Genomic DNA, 17,353 nt, shown 5'->3' with positions numbered 1-17,353 from the left:
AAATGTACAGACAGTCTCTTAGGCTTTTTTGATTTTGTGTGTGAAGGATACTCCATGATCACTCTCACTTGGTTAGAATATGGTATATATATAAAAAAAATAAAAATACTTTAACATAATAGTTTTAAATCCTTTAGGATTTTATTTTTTTCTCTATATTCTCCTGATAAGATATGAACCGCTTGAGGTTCATTTTCACGTTGTCCAGGACACACAGCTGATCAGTGCTGTATTTCTCTCGACCTTCCTTCCTTATCTAGGGATAGAAGGAAAAAAAAATTAAGCAAACTATACATTGGAAGGGAGGAAGTAGTGATGTCATTGGAACAGGACTCTGCTTTATAATACATTGTATAAATATTGGCATGTATAAATAATATATACCTAAAAAAAACAAACCAAAAAAAAAAACTTGCAGGACATTTTTATTGTAAAGTTTTCACCAGTCACAAATTAACACTACCAAACCTACTGCATTCTTATAGCAGCTTTACCTAAATATCTGTGGAGGAAAGCAAATGCAAAATGTAAGTTCCAAAATACACCTAAAATTAAAAACTGACACACCCTTAAAGGGACAGTCTAGTCAAAAAAAAACTTTCATTATTCAGATAGGGCATGTCATTTTAAACAACCTTCCAATTGAATTATTATCAAATTTACTTTGTTCTCTTGGTAATCTTAGTTAAAAGCTAAACCTAGGTAGGCTCAAATTCAAAATTCTTAGCCCTTGAAGGCCGCCTCTTATTTGAATGCATTTTGACAGTTTTTTATGACTAGAGGCTGTTGGTTCATGTGTGCCATATAGATAACATTGTGCTCACGCCCGTGGAGTTACCTAGGAGTCATCACTTACTGGCTAAAATGCAAGTCTGCCAAAATAACTGGGGGCAGTTTGCAGAGGCTTAGATACAAGGTAATCACATAGATAAAAAGTCTATTAACATAACTTGGTTAAGCAAAAAGGGAATATCTATCTTTTTAAACAATACAAATTCTGGTGTAGCCTGATACAGAGGTTTAGCTACAGTTGCCAAAATTTCCATATCTTGGCTTACACCCCATATAGCACTCACCAACAAAGACTAGAGGAAGAAAACCCAAAGCCTAAGACCTCATTTTCACATCCTGCCACTGTTTCACTTGTACTTTTTTGTTCAGCCAAAAGGAAGGAATGTTTACAGAACAATATGGAGAAACATTGGAAATAAGTGAAAGTTTTAATAAGCATGGCTCAGTTTAAAGTTATTCTGGATTGCAGACGTATCTTTAACCAACAAAGGTTTACTGAGCAATAGAACACAATGGTTGGTTAAGACAAATCAGTGATCGTTAAAAAACAGAATTTATGCTTACCTGATAAATTACTTTCTCTTGTGATGTATCGAGTCCACGGATTCATCCTTTACTTGTGGGATATTCTCCTTCCCAACAGGAAGTGGCAAAGAGAGCACACAGCAGAGCTGTCCATATAGCTCCCCCTCCAGCTCCACCCCCCAGTCATTCGACCGAAGGTTAGGAAGAAAAAGGAGAAACCATAGGGTGCAGTGGTGACTGTAGTTTAAACAAAAAAGCCACCTGACTTAATAGCCAGGGCGGGCCGTGGACTCGATACATCACAAGAGAAAACAGAATTTATGTTTACCTGATAAATTTCTTTCCCAGGAAGGGAACCCTTGTGAACGGGGACAGAGAACTTTTTTCTATGTTCACCTTCCACCCGTGAGACCTTAGAAAGGCTAGAACAATATCCGTATGAGCCCTTGCTTTGTGAAAGGACGACGCCTGTATTAAAATGTCGTCTAGGTAAGGTGCTACTGCAATGCCCCTTGGCCTTAGCACCGCTAGAAGGGACCCTAGCACCTTTGTGAAAATTCTGGGAGCAGTGGCCAATCCAAAGGGAAGAGCCACGAACTGGTAATGCTTCTGAATGGTTTCCATTTTGAATGATGGAACTCTGAGGAATTTGTTTAGGATCTTTAAGTCCAGAATTGGCCTGAAAGTTCCTTCCTTTTTGGGAACTACAAACAGGTTTGAGTAAAATCCCAGTCCTTGTTCTGCTGTTGGAACTGGGTGTATCACTCCCATTTTTAAAAGGTCTTCTACGCAATGTAAGAATGCCTGTCTCTTTATCTGGTCTAAAGATAAGCGAGACATGTGGAACCTTCCCCTTGGAGGAAGATCCTTGAATTCTAGAAGATACCCCTGAGAGACAATTTCTAGTGCCCAGGGGTCCGGAACATCTCTTGCCCAGGCCTGAGCAAAGAGAGAAAGTCTGCCCCCTACTAGATCCGGTCCCGGATCGGGGGCTACGCCTTCATGCTGTCTTGGTAGCAGCAGCAGGCTTTTTGGCCTGTTTACCCTTGTTCCAGCCTTGCAATGGTTTCCATGCTGGTTTGGGTTGGGATGCGTTACCCTCTTGCCTAGTGGCTGTAGAGGTAGAAGCCGGTCCGTTCCTGAAATTGCGAAAGGAACGAAAATTAGACTTATTTTTATCTTTGAGAGGTCTATCCTGTGGAAGGGCATGTCCCTTTCCTCCAGTGATATCTGAAATAATTTCTTTCAACTCTGGCCCGAATAGGGTCTTACCCTTGAAAGGAATATTAAGCAATTTTGTTTTGGACGACACATCCGCCGACCACGATTTTAGCCAAAGCGCTCTACGCGCCACTATTGCGAAACCAGAATATTTCACCGCTAATTTAGCTAACTGAAAAGCGGCATCTGTAATGAAAGAATTAGCCAACTTCAGGGCGTGAATTCTATCCATGACTTCATCATAAGAAGTCTCCTTCTGGAGCGAGTTTTCTAATTCCTCAAACCAAAAAGCAGCTGCAGTGGTTACAGGAATAATGCAAGAAATTGGTTGAAGAAGAAAACCTTGTTGAAACAAAAATTTTCTTAAGTAAACCTTCTAATTTTTTATTCATAGGATCTTTGAAAGCGCAACTGTCTTCTATTGGTATAGTCGTGCGCTTAGCTAGCGTTAAAACTGCCCCCTCTACCTTAGGGATCGTCTGCCACGCGTCCCTTCTGGGGTCAACAATGGGGAACATTTTCTTAAATATAGGAGGGGGAACAAAAGGTACACCTGGCTTCTCCCACTCCTTATTCACTATATCCGCCACCCTCTTAGGTATCGGAAACGCATCAGTGTGTACTGGGACCTCTAAGAATTTATCCATTTTACACAATTTTTCTGGGACCACCAAAGGTTCACAATCATCAAGCGTAGCTAGGACCTCCTTAAGTAGGGCGTGGAGGTGTTCTAGCTTAAATTTAAATGCTATAGAATCAGGCTCTGCCTGCTGAGAAACATTTCCTGTGTCAGAAATTTCTCCCTCAGACAGGCCCTCCCTCACCGCCAAGTCAGATTGATGTGAGGGCACTACAGATAAATTATCCTCTGCGTCTGCTTGCTCATTATCTGTATTTAAAACTGAGCAATCATACTTCCTAGGAAAAGCTGGCAGTTTGGATAAAAATGCTGTGAGAGAATTATCCATTACTGCTGCTAACTGCTGCATAGTAATAGCAATTGGTGCGCTAGATGTACTGGGCATCGCTTGCGCGGGCATAGCTGGTGTTGACACAGAAGGAGAGGATAGCGAGCTATCTTCACACCCTTCAGCTAAAGAATCATCTTGGGCTATATCTTTAAGTGTGATTGTACAGTCCTTAAGCTGTTTGGACGCTATGGCACACTTCACACATAAATTTAATGGGGGAACCACCTTGGCCTTTGAACATACAGAACATAGGTTATCTGAAGGGTCAGACATGTTTGACAGACTTAAACAGATCTTCAATGCAATAAAATAATATTTTACAAAACCGTTATTGTGTCTTTAAATAATAAAAGTGCACACTTTATTATTGAAACATCAAAAAACCATCAAATAAACATCCGATTTTAATGAAATTTTCACCACAGTGTCTTAATGCTTTGAAAAGATTGCACACAAATATTCAGACCAATTAACCCCTTAATGCCCAAACCGGAGCTAATAACAGCAATTAATCGGTTAAACACACTACAGTACTATGCCACAGCTTCCACTGTGGCCTTTACCTTCCTTAGGGATTATTTTAGTAAGAAATAAGCCTCTCTGGAGTCTTTTCTGATGCCTCTCGACTCCCCACGTGAAGCTGCATGAACTGCCTAGGCAAAACAAAAATGAGGCCTCCTCCCTCTTCATTCCAGAGTGGAGGGGCCTTTCTGACTAGATTAGGTGTCCAAATAAGTGCCAGGTGCAAATTAAACCCCAAAAGTGTTTTAAAGTCTGAAAAAAACACCTTAATTATAGTGAAAAACATGCTAAAAAGCAATCGATTATGCCCACTAAAGTGTCAACCAGCATAGAGCCCTTAATAAGAACCCTCATCTTATACAGAGTCTAAGAAAAATGGCTTACCTATCCCAGAGGGGATTGCTGACAGTCTTCTAGCATTACTAGGTCTTGTTAGAAAAGTGACTGATCATACCTGAAGCAGTTAAGCCTGCAAACTGTTCCCCCCAACTGAAGTTCTCTGGTTTCAACAGTCCTGCGTGGGAACAGCAATGGATTTTAGTTACTGGTGCTAAAATCATATTCCTCTCGGCAGAAATCTTCATCATTTTCTGCTGCAGAGTAAATAGTACAAGCCGGCACTATTTTAAAATAAACTCTTGATAGAAGAATAAAAAACTACAACTAAACACCACATACTCTTTACCACCCCGTGGAGATGCTACTAGTTAAAGCGGCAAAGAGAATGACTGGGGGGGCGGAGCCTGAGGGGAGTGGACAGCTTTGCTGTGTGCTCTCTTTGCCACTTCCTGTAGGGATTGAGAATATCCCACAAGTAAGGATGAAGCCGTGGACCGGATACACCAATGTAGGAGAAAGTAATTTATCAGGTAAGGATAAATTCTGTTTTCTCTTGTAAGATGTATCGAGTCCACGGATTCACCCTTTACTTGTGGGATACCAATACCAAAGCTTTAGGACACGGATAAAGGGAGGGAACAAGACAGGTACCTTAAACGGAAGGCACCACTGCTTGTAAAACCTTTCTCCCAAAATAGCCTCAGAAGAAGCAAAAGTATCGAATTTGGAAAATTTGAAAAAAGTATGCAGCGAAGACCAAGTCGCTGCCTTAGAAATCTGTTCAACTTAAGCCTCATTTTTAAAAGCCCATGTGGAAGCCACAGCTTTGGTAGAATGAGCAGTAATTGTTTCGGGAGGCTGCTGGCCAGCAGTCTCATAGGCCAAACGGATGATGCTTTTCAGCCAAAAGGAAAGAGAGGTAGCAGTCGCCTTCTGACCTCTCCTCGTACCAGAATAGATAACAAACAATGAAGGTGTTTGTCTGAAATCCTTAGTTGCTTGTAAATAGAACTTTAAAGCACGAACCACATCAAGATTGTGTAACAGACGTTCCTTCTTCGAAGAAGAGTTAATATTCTTATTAGACACAACCTTAGGAAGAAAACCGGGTTTGGTACGCAAAACTACCTTATCTGCATGGAAAACCAGGTAAGGTGAATCACACTGTAAAGCAGATAACTCTGAAACTCTTCGAGCAGAAGAGATAGCTACCAAAAACAAAACTTTCCAAGATAAAAGCTTAATATCTATGGAATGTAAAGGTTCAAACGGAACCCCTTGCAGAACTGAAAGAACTAAATTCAGACTCCATGGCGGAGCCACAGGTCTATAAACAGGCTTGATTCTGACTAAAGCCTGACTAAACGCTTGAACGTCTGGTACCTCTGCCAGACGTTTGTGTAAAAGAATAGACAAAGCAGATATCTGTCCTTTTAAGGAACTAGCTGATAATCCTTTCTCCAATCCTGGGAATCCTAATCTTACTCCATGAGTAACCCTTGGATTCACACCAACAAAGATATTTTCGCCAAATCTTATGGTAGATTTCCTGGTGACAGGCTTTCTAGCCTGAATCAGGGTATCAATAACCGACTCAGAGAAACCACGCTTTGATAGAATTAGGCGTTCAATCTCCAAGCAGTCAGACGCAGAGAAATTAGATTTGGATGCTTGAAAGGACCTTGTATTAGAAGGTCCTGCCTCATTGGAAGTGTCCATGGTGGGACAGATGACATGTCCACTAGGGCTGCATACCAGGTCCTGCGTGGCCACGCAGGCGCTATCAGAATCACCGAAGCCCTCTCCTGCTTGATTCTGGCAACCAGACGAGGGAGGAGAGGAAACGGTGGAAAAACATAGGCCAGATTGAAGGACCAAGGCACTGCTAGAGCATCTATCAGCACCGCCTGGGGATCCCGGGACCTGGACCCGTAAAGAGGAAGTTTGGTAATCTGACGGGACGCCATCAGATCCAATTCTGGAGTGCCCCATAGTCAGCTGGGCAAATACCTCCGGGTGGAGTTCCCACTCCCCCGGGTGAAAAGTCTGACGACTTAGAAAATCCGCCTCCCAGTTGTCTACTCCTGGGATGTGAATTGCTGAGAGATGGCAGGAGTGATCCTCCGCCCACCTGATTATTTTGGTTACTTCCGTTATTGCTAGGGAACTCCTTGTTCCACCTTGATGATTGACGTAAGCTACAGTCGTGATGTTGTCCGACTGAAATCTGATGAATTTGGCCGCGGCTAGCTGAGGCCATGCCTGAAGCGCGTTGAATATCGCCCTCAGTTCCAGAATGTTTATCGGGAGAAGAGCTTCTTCCCGAGACCATAAGCCCTGAGCTTTCAGGGAGTCCCAGACTGCACCCCAGCCCAACAGACTGGCGTCGGTCGTTACGATGATCCACTCTTGTCTGCGGAAACACATTCCCTGAGACAGGTGATCCTGAGACAACCACCAGAGAAGAGAATCTCTGGTCCCCTGGTCCAGCTGTATTTGAGGAGACAAATCTGCATAATCCCCATTCCACTGTTTGAGCATGCATAGTTGCAGTGGTCTGAGGTGTATCTGTGCAAAAGGGACTATGTCCATTGCCGCTACCATTAATCCGATTGTCTCCATGCACTGAGCTACAGATGGCCGAGGAATGGAATGAAGGGCTCGGCAAGTGTTTAAGAGTTTTAACTTTCTGACCGCCGTCAGAAATATTTTGATTTCTACCGAGTCTATCAGAGTTCCTAGGAAGGAAACTCTTGTGAGGGGGGAGAGAGAACTCTTTTTGATGTTCACCTTCCACCCATGAGACCTCAGAAAGGCCAATACAATTTCCGTGTGAGACTTGGCTCTTTGGAAAGTCGACGCCTGAATTAAGATGTCGTCTAGATAAGGCGCCACTGCTATGCCCCGCAGTCTTAGAACCGCCAGGAGGGACCCTAGCAACTTTGTGAAAATTCTGGGAGCAGTGGCCAACCCGAAAGGAAGAGCCACAAACTGGTAATGCTTGTCCAGAAAGGCAAACCTGAGAAACTGGTGATGATCTTTGTGGATAGAAATGTGCAGATACGCATCCTTTAAATCCACGGTGGTCATATATTGACTCTCCTGGATCATTGGTAAGATTGTCCGAATGGTCTCCATCTTGAATGATGTAACTCTGAGGAATTTGTTTAGAATTTTGAGATCCAGGATTGGTCTGAAAGTTCCTTCTTTCTTGGGAACCACAAACAGGTTTGAGTAAAAACCCAGCCCTTGTTCCGCAATTGGAACTGGGTGGATCACTCCCATTGTATGTAGGTCTTCTACACAGCGTAAGAACGCCTCTTTCTTTATCTGGTCTGTAGACAGACGAGAAATGTGGAACCTTCCCCTTGGAGGGGAGTCCTTGAATTCTAGAAGATATCCCTGGGATACAATCTCTAAGGCCCAGGGATCGAGTACATCTCTTGCCCAGGCCTGAGCGAAGAGAGAGTGTGCCCCCTACTAGATCCGGTCCCGGATCTGGCGCTACCCCTTCATGCTGTCTTGGAGGCAGCTGCAGGCTTCTTGGCCTGTTTACCCTTGTTCCAGCCTGACCTGGGTTGGGAAGAGTTACCCTCTTGCTTTGCAGCAGGGGAGGATGAAGCGAGACCGCTCCTGAAATTCTGAAAGGAACGAAAATTATTTTGTTGAGGGAGAGAATGGCCTTTTCCCCCAGTGATTTCTGAAATAATCTCTTTCAATTCAGGCCCGAAGAGGGTCTTTCCTTTGAAAGGGATGTTCAAGAGTTTGGATTTTGACGACACATCGGCCGACCAGGACTTTAGCTATAGCGCCCTGCGCGCTAAAATGTCGAAACCTGAATTCTTTGCCGCTAACTTAGCTAGTTGGAAAGCGGCATCTGTGATAAAAGAATTAGCCAGCTTAAGAGCCTTAATTCTGTCCATAATGTCCTCATATGAGGTCTCCGTCTGGAGCGCATCTTCCAGCGCCTCGAACCAGAAAGCAGCTGCAGTAGTTACAGGAACAAAGCACGCAATAGGTTGGAGAAGAAAACCTTGTTGAACAAAAATTTTCTTAAGTAAACCCTCTAATTTTTTTATCCATAGGGTCTTTGAAAGCACAACTGTCTTCAATTGGTATGGTTGTGCGTTTAGCAAGTGAAGAAATAGCCCCCTCCACCTTAGGGACCGTCTGCCACGAGTCCTGCATGGGGTCAGATATGGGGAACATTTTCTGAAAAACAGGAGGGGGAACGAAGGGAATACCTGGTCTATCCCACTCCTTAGTAACGATATCCGCAATCCTCTTAGGGACCAGGAACACATCAGTGTAAACAGGAACTTCCAGGTACTTGTTCATTTTACACAATTTCTCTGGGACCACCATAGGGTCGCAGTCATCCAGAGTAACTAATACCTCCCTGAGAAATAAGCGGAGGTGTTCTAGTTTAAACTTAAAAGCCAATATATCTGAATCTGTCTGAGGAGAAACCTTTCCTGAATCGGAAATTTCTCCCTCAGACAGCACATACCTCACCCCAACTTCAGAGCGTTGTGAGGATATATCGGATACGGCTACTAAAGCGTCAGAATGCTCATTATCTGTTCTTAAAATAGAGCTATCACGCTTTGCAGGTAACACGGGCAGTTTAGATAAGAACTCTGAGTATTATTCATAACTGCCGCCAAGTCTTGCAAGGTAAAAGAGTTAGACGCCCTAAAGGTGCTAGGCGTCATTTGAGCGGGCGTAACTGGTTGGGACACTTGGGGAGAGGTTGACGGGCTAACCTCATTACCTTCTGTCTGAGAATCATCTTGGGCCACATTTTTAAGTGTAACAATATGTTCTTTAAGTGTATAGACATATCAGTACAAGTGGGACACATTCTGAGAGGGGGTTCCACCATGGCTTCTAAACACATTGAACAAGGATTTTCCTTGGTGTCAGACATGTTTAACAGACTAGTAGTAAAACAAGCAGGCTTGGAAATCACTTTAATCAAGTAAAAACACACTTTGAAAAAAAAAACTTTACTGTGCCTTTAAGAGATAAAAAAGGCACACAATTTTGCAAAACTTTGAAGCCAAAAAAAACGGTTAAAAAACGTTCAGCACCTTGCCACAGCTCTGCTGTGGCCCTACCTGCCCTTAGGAACCAGATTTGTGGGGAAAAAGCTTCTTATAGGCCCTCAAACTGCAGCAGGACCCTCCATGTGAAACAGCCTGAACTTCTAGTCAAAAATAACTGCGCATCTGAGGCGTGAAATTAGGCCCCTCCCACCTCACTACGGTGCTTGTGAGGCCTAAAGAAACACTCCAAAGTGTTTTAATATTAGCCATGTGGGTAACAACCCCTGAAAGAAACCCAAAGGAACCTTAAAAGTGTCTAAAAAAAACGATATTTTCAATAAAAACCGTTTGCCTTGAAAGTAGTGTCAACCAGCATAAACTAGCCCTGTTATGTAAGCTTGAAATTCCATACTTAGTCTCTGAATACAGCTTACCATTCCCTCATGGGGATATTATCAGTCTTCTCTAGCATTATCACAGTATTGTCTAGAAAAAAAAAGACTGAACATACCTTATTGCAGCCTAACCTGCAAACCGTTCCCCCCAACTGAAGTTTTCTTGCACTCCTCAGTCCTTTGTGGGAACAGCAGTGGATTTTAGTTACAACATGCTAAAATCATCTTCCTCCCTGCAGAAATCTTCGTGCTTGTAGAAAATAAAAACTACATTTTTTTTTACCACATTCACTTTACCCTTCCGATTGCTTAGAGCCGGCAAAGAGAATGACTGGTGGGTGGAGCTGGAGGGGGAGCTATATGGACAGCTCTGCTGTGTGCTCTCTTTGCCACTTCCTGTTGGGAAGGAGAATATCCCACAAGTAAAGGCTGAATCCGTGGACTCGATACATCTTACAAGAGAAATAGGTAAAAAAACAAACAAAACAACTTTAATAGCCAAAACAGAACATTTCTTCCAAATCTGGCCTCATACCCAGTCTAACATTTTAAAATGGGAGACAATTCATATTGCTGCTTTACACAAATCTTGACAAGAAATGTCTGCTTCAGCGGCCCAAGAAAGATTTTTTGATGAAGGATGTTTAAGAATCAATGGCACTTGTGCCTTCATTGCTTTACAGAATGAATAATTCATCTTGAAATTGTAGTCTTTGTCAGCAAAGTGTCTTTATGGTGTCCTTGATGGATCACAAGTAGTTTACTAGTTTTTTTCTACTCTTGCCTGTTCAGTGCATATGTGCTGGCATGTCACACGTAGGGATGTATCAAGAATGAACACAGGCTACTGCCTCTAAGAATTGTTGCACTAATTATTATAGATAGAGTTTTTAAAAAGACAGATAACCTCTTTACTACCCATTCTCCAGTTTTGCATAACCAGCATTGTTATAATCTAATAACCTCTAAATTTGCCTGCCTCTAAGCCCCAACAGGCCATCCCTTATCTCAAGGCTTTTTAGATCATGCACAACAACTAGACTGTGCTAATTCATGTGTGCCATATAGAGATTGGCTAAAAACAAGTTTGTAAAAAGCACTGAAATATGAGGTAGTCTGCAGGGGCTTAGATACAGGTAATCAGAGGTAAAAAGTATATTAATATAACCATGATGGTTATGCAAAACTGGGGAATGGGTAATAAAGAGATTTTCTATCTTTTTAAACAATCATTTTCAAGTAGACTCTCCCTTTAATGCTAGTAATAATTGATACAGTGATATTTGAACCTTTAAAAGGCACAAGATCAAATGTCTTGTGAATCCTTAATGTAAAAATATAAGCATAGAACACAATAAATGTATTCAATCCAAAGATAAAGAATGTAACTACATCAATGCAAATAAATAAATAAAGAAAAATATAATAAAGAAAAGAAAAATCTATACACAATAACAATCACAAGATGTAGGCTTAGTAATATCTAGGCTAGCAGAGCAGAAATGCTGTGGTCTCTACTTTGTCCAATCATATTGTTTTGAGATGTAAGAAAGTTGCAGCTGGACCAATTAGAATATAACTTTATTCAGCCAGAATAAAAACAAACAAGGTTTCGGATCTCATGTATCAAGCATACATGATCAAGGAATGAGGTCTGAAACGTCTTATTTTTATTCCGGCTAAATAAATTTATATTCTAATTGGTGCTGCTGCTGCAACTTTCTTTGCTACATTACTTTGTGGGGTTCTGGTATATACCCTGACAGCCTACACACCTTAACTCCACCTAGGTGCTGAAACCGTTTCTGGTTTTGAGATCTAAGAATAAGAGGAAATGCAGGAAGCACATAAGCCAGAAGGAAATCAATTTTTATTGTAAAAGCACTCACTGCATTTTAAATTAATGACAAACCTCTCTACTTGATCATTGCTTGAGGTCTTCAGATTTGGACAAGTTACCCAAATACTGAAACACTTGAAATGGATGCACCATATGTGTAAAAACAGAATTTATGCTTACCTGATAAATTACTTTCTCCAACGGTGTGTCCGGTCCACGGCGTCATCCTTTCTTGTGGGAATATTCTCTTCCCCAACAGGAAATGGCAAAGAGTCCCAGCAAAGCTGGTCACATGATCCCTCCTAGGCTCCGCCCACCCCAGTCATTCGACCGACGGACAGGAGGAAATATATATAGGAGAAACCATATGATACCGTGGTGACTGTAGTTAGAGAAAATAATTGATCAGACCTGATTAAAAAACCAGGGCGGGCCGTGGACCGGACACACCGTTGGAGAAAGTAATTTATCAGGTAAGCATAAATTCTGTTTTCTCCAACATTGGTGTGTCCGGTCCACGGCGTCATCCTTACTTGTGGGAACCAATACCAAAGCTTTAGGACACGGATGAAGGGAGGGAGCAAATCAGGTCACCTAAATGGAAGGCACCACGGCTTGCAAAACCTTTCTCCCAAAAATAGCCTCCGAAGAAGCAAAATTATCAAATTTGTAAAATTTGGCAAAAGTGTGCAGTGAAGACCAAGTCGCTGCCTTACATATCTGGTCAACAGAAGCCTCGTTCTTGAAGGCCCATGTGGAAGCCACAGCCCTAGTGGAGTGAGCTGTGATTCTTTCAGGAGGCTGCCGTCCGGCAGTCTCATAAGCCAATCGGATAATGCTTTTAAGCCAAAAGGAAAGAGAGGTAGAAGTCGCTTTTTGACCTCTCCTTTTACCAGAATAAACAACAAACAAGGAAGATGTTTGTCTGAAATCTTTAGTAGCCTCTAAATAGAATTTTAGAGCACGGACTACGTCCAAATTGTGTAACAAACGTTCCTTCTTTGAAACTGGATTCGGACACAAAGAAGGTACAACTATCTCCTGGTTAATATTTTTGTTGGAAACAACTTTCGGAAGAAAACCAGGCTTAGTACACAAAACCACCTTATCTGCATGGAACACCAGATAGGACGGAGAACACTGCAGAGCAGATAACTCTGAAACTCTTCTTGCAGAAGAAATTGCAACCAAAAACAAAACTTTCCAAGATAATAACTTAATATCTACGGAATGTAAGGGTTCAAACGGAACCCCTTGAAGAACTGAAAGAACTAGATTTAGACTCCAGGGAGGAGTCAAAGGTCTGTAAACAGGCTTGATCCTAACCAGAGCCTGAACAAATGCTTGAACATCTGGCACAGCTGCCAGTCTTTTGTGAAGTAAAACAGATAAAGCAGAGATCTGTCCCTTCAGAGAACTTGCAGATAATCCTTTCTCCAAACCTTCTTGTAGAAAGGATAGAATCTTAGGAATTTTTGTCTTGTTCCATGGGAATCCTTTAGATTCACACCAACAGATATATTTTTTCCATATTTTATGGTAAATTTTTCTAGTTACAGGCTTTCTAGCCTGAATCAGAGTATCTATTACAGAATCTGAAAACCCACGCTTTGATAAAATCAAGCGATCAATCTCCAAGCCGTCAGTTGGAGGGAAACCAGATTCGGATGTTCGAATGGACCCTGAACAAGAAGGTCCTGTCTCAAAGGTAGCTTCCATGGTGGAGCCGATGACATATTCACCAGGTCTGCATACCAAGTCCTGCGTGGCCACGCAGGAGCTATCAAGATCACCGAGGCCCTCTCCTGATTGATCCTGGCTACCAGCCTGGGGATGAGAGGAAACGGTGGGAATACATAAGCTAGGTTGAAGGTCCAAGGTGCTACTAGTGCATCTACTAGAGTCGCCTTGGGATCCCTGGATCTGGACCCGTAGCAAGGAACCTTGAAGTTCTGACGAGACGCCATCAGATCCATGTCTGGAATGCCCCATAATTGAGTTATTTGGGCAAAGATTTCCGGATGGAGTTCCCACTCCCCCGGATGGAATGTCTGACGACTCAGAAAATCCGCTTCCCAATTTTCCACTCCTGGGATGTGGATCGCAGACAAGTGGCAGGAGTGATCCTCCGCCCATTGAATTATCTTGGTCACTTCTTTCATCGCCAGGGAACTCCTTGTTCCCCCCTGATGATTGATATATGCAACGGTCGTCATGTTGTCTGACTGAAACCTTATGAATTTGGCCTTTGCTAGTTGAGGCCAAGCTCTGAGAGCATTGAATATCGCTCTCAGTTCCAGAATGTTTATCGGGAGAAGAGACTCTTCCCGAGACCATAGACCCTGAGCTTTCAGGGATTCCCAGACCGCGCCCCAGCCCACTAGGCTGGCGTCGGTCGTGACAATGACCCACTCTGGTCTGCGGAAGCTCGTTCCCTGTGACAGATTGTCCAGGGTCAGCCACCAACGGAGTGAATCTCTGGTCTTTTGATCTACTTGAATCGTCGGAGACAAGTCTGTATAATCCCCATTCCACTGTCTGAGCATGCACAGTTGTAATGGTCTTAGATGAATTCGTGCAAAAGGAACTATGTCCATTGTTGCAACCATCAATCCTATTACTTCCATGCACTGCGCTATGGAAGGACGAGGAACAGAGTGAGGTACTTGACAAGAGCTTAGAAGTTTTGATTTTCTGACCTCTGTCAGAAAAAACAGAATTTATGTTTACCTGATAAATTTCTTTCTCCAACGGTGTGTCCGGTCCACGGCGTCATCCTTACTTGTGGGATATTCTCTTCCCCAACAGGAAATGGCAAAGAGCCCAGCAAAGCTGGTCACATGATCCCTCCTAGGCTCCGCCTACCCCAGTCATTCGACCGACGTTAAGGAGGAATAATAGCATAGGAGAAACCATATGGTACCGTGGTGACTGTAGTTAAAGAAAATAAATTATCAGACCTGATTAAAAAACCAGGGCGGGCCGTGGACCGGACACACCGTTGGAGAAAGAAATTTATCAGGTAAACATAAATTCTGTTTTCTCCAACATAGGTGTGTCCGGTCCACGGCGTCATCCTTACTTGTGGGAACCAGTACCAAAGCTTTAGGACACGGATGAAGGGAGGGAGCAAATCAGGTCACCTAAATGGAAGGCACCACGGCTTGCAAAACCTTTCTCCCAAAAATAGCCTCAGAAGAAGCAAAAGTATCAAACTTGTAAAATTTGGTAAAAGTGTGCAGTGAAGACCAAGTCGCTGCCCTACATATCTGATCAACAGAAGCCTCGTTCTTGAAGGCCCATGTGGAAGCCACAGCCCTAGTGGAATGAGCTGTGATTCTTTCGGGAGGCTGCCGTCCGGCAGTCTCGTAAGCCAATCTGATGATGCTTTTAATCCAAAAAGAGAGAGAGGTAGAAGTTGCTTTTTGACCTCTCCTTTTACCTGAATAAACAACAAACAAGGAAGATGTTTGTCTAAAATCCTTTGTAGCATCTAAATAGAATTTTAGAGCGCGAACAACATCCAAATTGTGCAACAAGCGTTCCTTCTTTGAAACTGGTTTCGGACACAGAGAAGGTACGATAATCTCCTGGTTAATGTTTTTGTTAGAAACAACTTTTGGAAGAAAACCAGGTTTAGTACGTAAAACCACCTTATCTGCATGGAACACCAGATAAGGAGGAGAACACTGCAGAGCAGATAATTCTGAAACTCTTCTAGCAGAAGAAATTGCAACTAAAAACAAAACTTTCCAAGATAATAACTTAATATCAACGGAATGTAAGGGTTCAAACGGAACCCCCTGAAGAACTGAAAGAACTAAATTGAGACTCCAAGGAGGAGTCAAAGGTTTGTAAACAGGCTTGATTCTAACCAGAGCCTGAACAAAGGCTTGAACATCTGGCACAGCTGCCAGTTTTTTGTGAAGTAACACCGACAAGGCAGAAATCTGTCCCTTCAGGGAACTTGCCGATAATCCTTTTTCCAATCCTTCTTGAAGGAAGGATAGAATCCTAGGAATCTTAACCTTGTCCCAAGGGAATCCTTTAGATTCACACCAACAGATATATTTTTTCCAAATTTTGTGGTAAATCTTTCTAGTTACAGGCTTTCTGGCCTGAACAAGAGTATCGATAACAGAATCTGAGAAACCTCGCTTCGATAAAATCAAGCGTTCAATCTCCAAGCAGTCAGCTGGAGTGAAACCAGATTCGGATGTTCGAACGGACCCTGAACAAGAAGGTCTCGTCTCAAAGGTAGCTTCCAAGGTGGAGCCGATGACATATTCACCAGATCTGCATACCAAGTCCTGCGTGGCCACGCAGGAGCTATCAAGATCACCGACGCCCTCTCCTGATTGATCCTGGCTACCAGCCTGGGGATGAGAGGAAACGGCGGGAACACATAAGCTAGTTTGAAGGTCCAAGGTGCTACTAGTGCATCCACTAGAGCCGCCTTGGGATCCCTGGATCTGGACCCGTAGCAAGGAACTTTGAAGTTCTGACGAGAGGCCATCAGATCCATGTCTGGAATGCCCCATAGTTGAGTGGCTTCGGGCAAAGATTTCCGGATGGAGTTCCCACTCCCCCGGATGCAATGTCTGACGACTCAGAAAATCCGCTTCCCAATTTTCCACTCCCGGGATGTGGATAGCAGACAGGTGGCAGGAGTGAGACTCCGCCCATAGAATAATCTTGGTCACTTCTTCCATCGCTAGGGAACTCCTTGTTCCCCCCTGATGGTTGATGTACGCAACAGTCGTCATGTTGTCTGATTGAAACCGAATGAACTTGGTCCTCGCTAGCTGAGGCCAAGCCTTGAGAGCATTGAATATCGCTCTCAGTTCCAGAATATTTATCGGTAGAAGAGATTCTTCCCGAGACCAAAGACCCTGAGCTTTCAGGGATCCCCAGACCGCGCCCCAGCCCATCAGACTGGCGTCGGTCGTGACAATGACCCACTCTGGTCTGCGGAATGTCATCCCTCGTGACAGGTTGTCCAGGGACAGCCACCAACGGAGTGAGTCTCTGGTCCTCTGATTTACTTGTATCTTTGGAGACAAGTCTGTATAGTCCCCATTCCACTGACTGAGCATGCACAGTTGTAATGGTCTTAGATGAATGCGCGCAAAAGGAACTATGTCCATTGCCGCTACCATCAACCCGATCACTTCCATGCACTGAGCTACGGAAGGAAGAGGAACGGAATGAAGTATCCGACAAGAGTCCAGAAGCTTTGTCTTTCTGGCCTCTGTTAGAAAAATCCTCATTTCTGAGGAGTCTATAATTGTTCCCAAGAAGGGAACCCTTGTTGACGGGGATAGAGAACTCTTTTCCACGTTCACTTTCCAGCCGTGAGATCTGAGAAAGGCCAGGACGATGTCCGTGTGAGCCTTTGCTCGAGGGAGGGACGACGCTTGAATCAGAATGTCGTCCAGGTAAGGTACTACTGCAATGCCCCTTGGTCTTAGTACCGCTAGAAGGGACCCTAGTACCTTTGTGAAAATCCTTGGAGCAGTGGCTAATCCGAAAGGAAGCGCCACAAACTGGTAATGTTTGTCCAGGAATGCAAACCTTAGGAACCGATGATGTTCCTTGTGGATAGGAATATGTAGATACGCATCCTTTAAATCCACCGTGGTCATGAATTGACCTTCCTGGATGGAAGGAAGGATAGTTCGAATGGTTTCCATCTTGAAC

The 17,353-nt window shown here is 43.3% G+C and overlaps 1 protein-coding gene across 2 annotated transcripts in view; it reads right to left on the bottom strand.

Moving 5' to 3' along the window:
- The window catches only part of HEATR3 (HEAT repeat containing 3), a 369,897-nt gene that overhangs the window by 92,962 nt on the left and 259,582 nt on the right, over nucleotides 1–17,353 (bottom strand). The window contains exon 15 of one of the 2 annotated variants that reach the window (XM_053699552.1): nucleotides 1–256. This exon is cut by the window's left edge and continues 291 nt beyond it. The exons of the other annotated variant lie outside the window; for it this stretch is intronic. Within the exon in view, the coding sequence (XP_053555527.1) occupies nucleotides 134–256 (123 nt within the window). The 3' untranslated portion in view covers nucleotides 1–133. The remainder of the gene's footprint in view (nucleotides 257–17,353) is intronic. 2 annotated transcript variants of the gene reach the window in all.

This window comes from Bombina bombina, chromosome 1, assembly GCF_027579735.1.
Source record: "Bombina bombina isolate aBomBom1 chromosome 1, aBomBom1.pri, whole genome shotgun sequence".
NCBI classification, from domain to species: Eukaryota; Metazoa; Chordata; class Amphibia; order Anura; family Bombinatoridae; genus Bombina; species Bombina bombina.
Note: the sequence above shows the minus strand (reverse complement) of the source record. Positions and strands in the feature narration are given on the sequence as shown.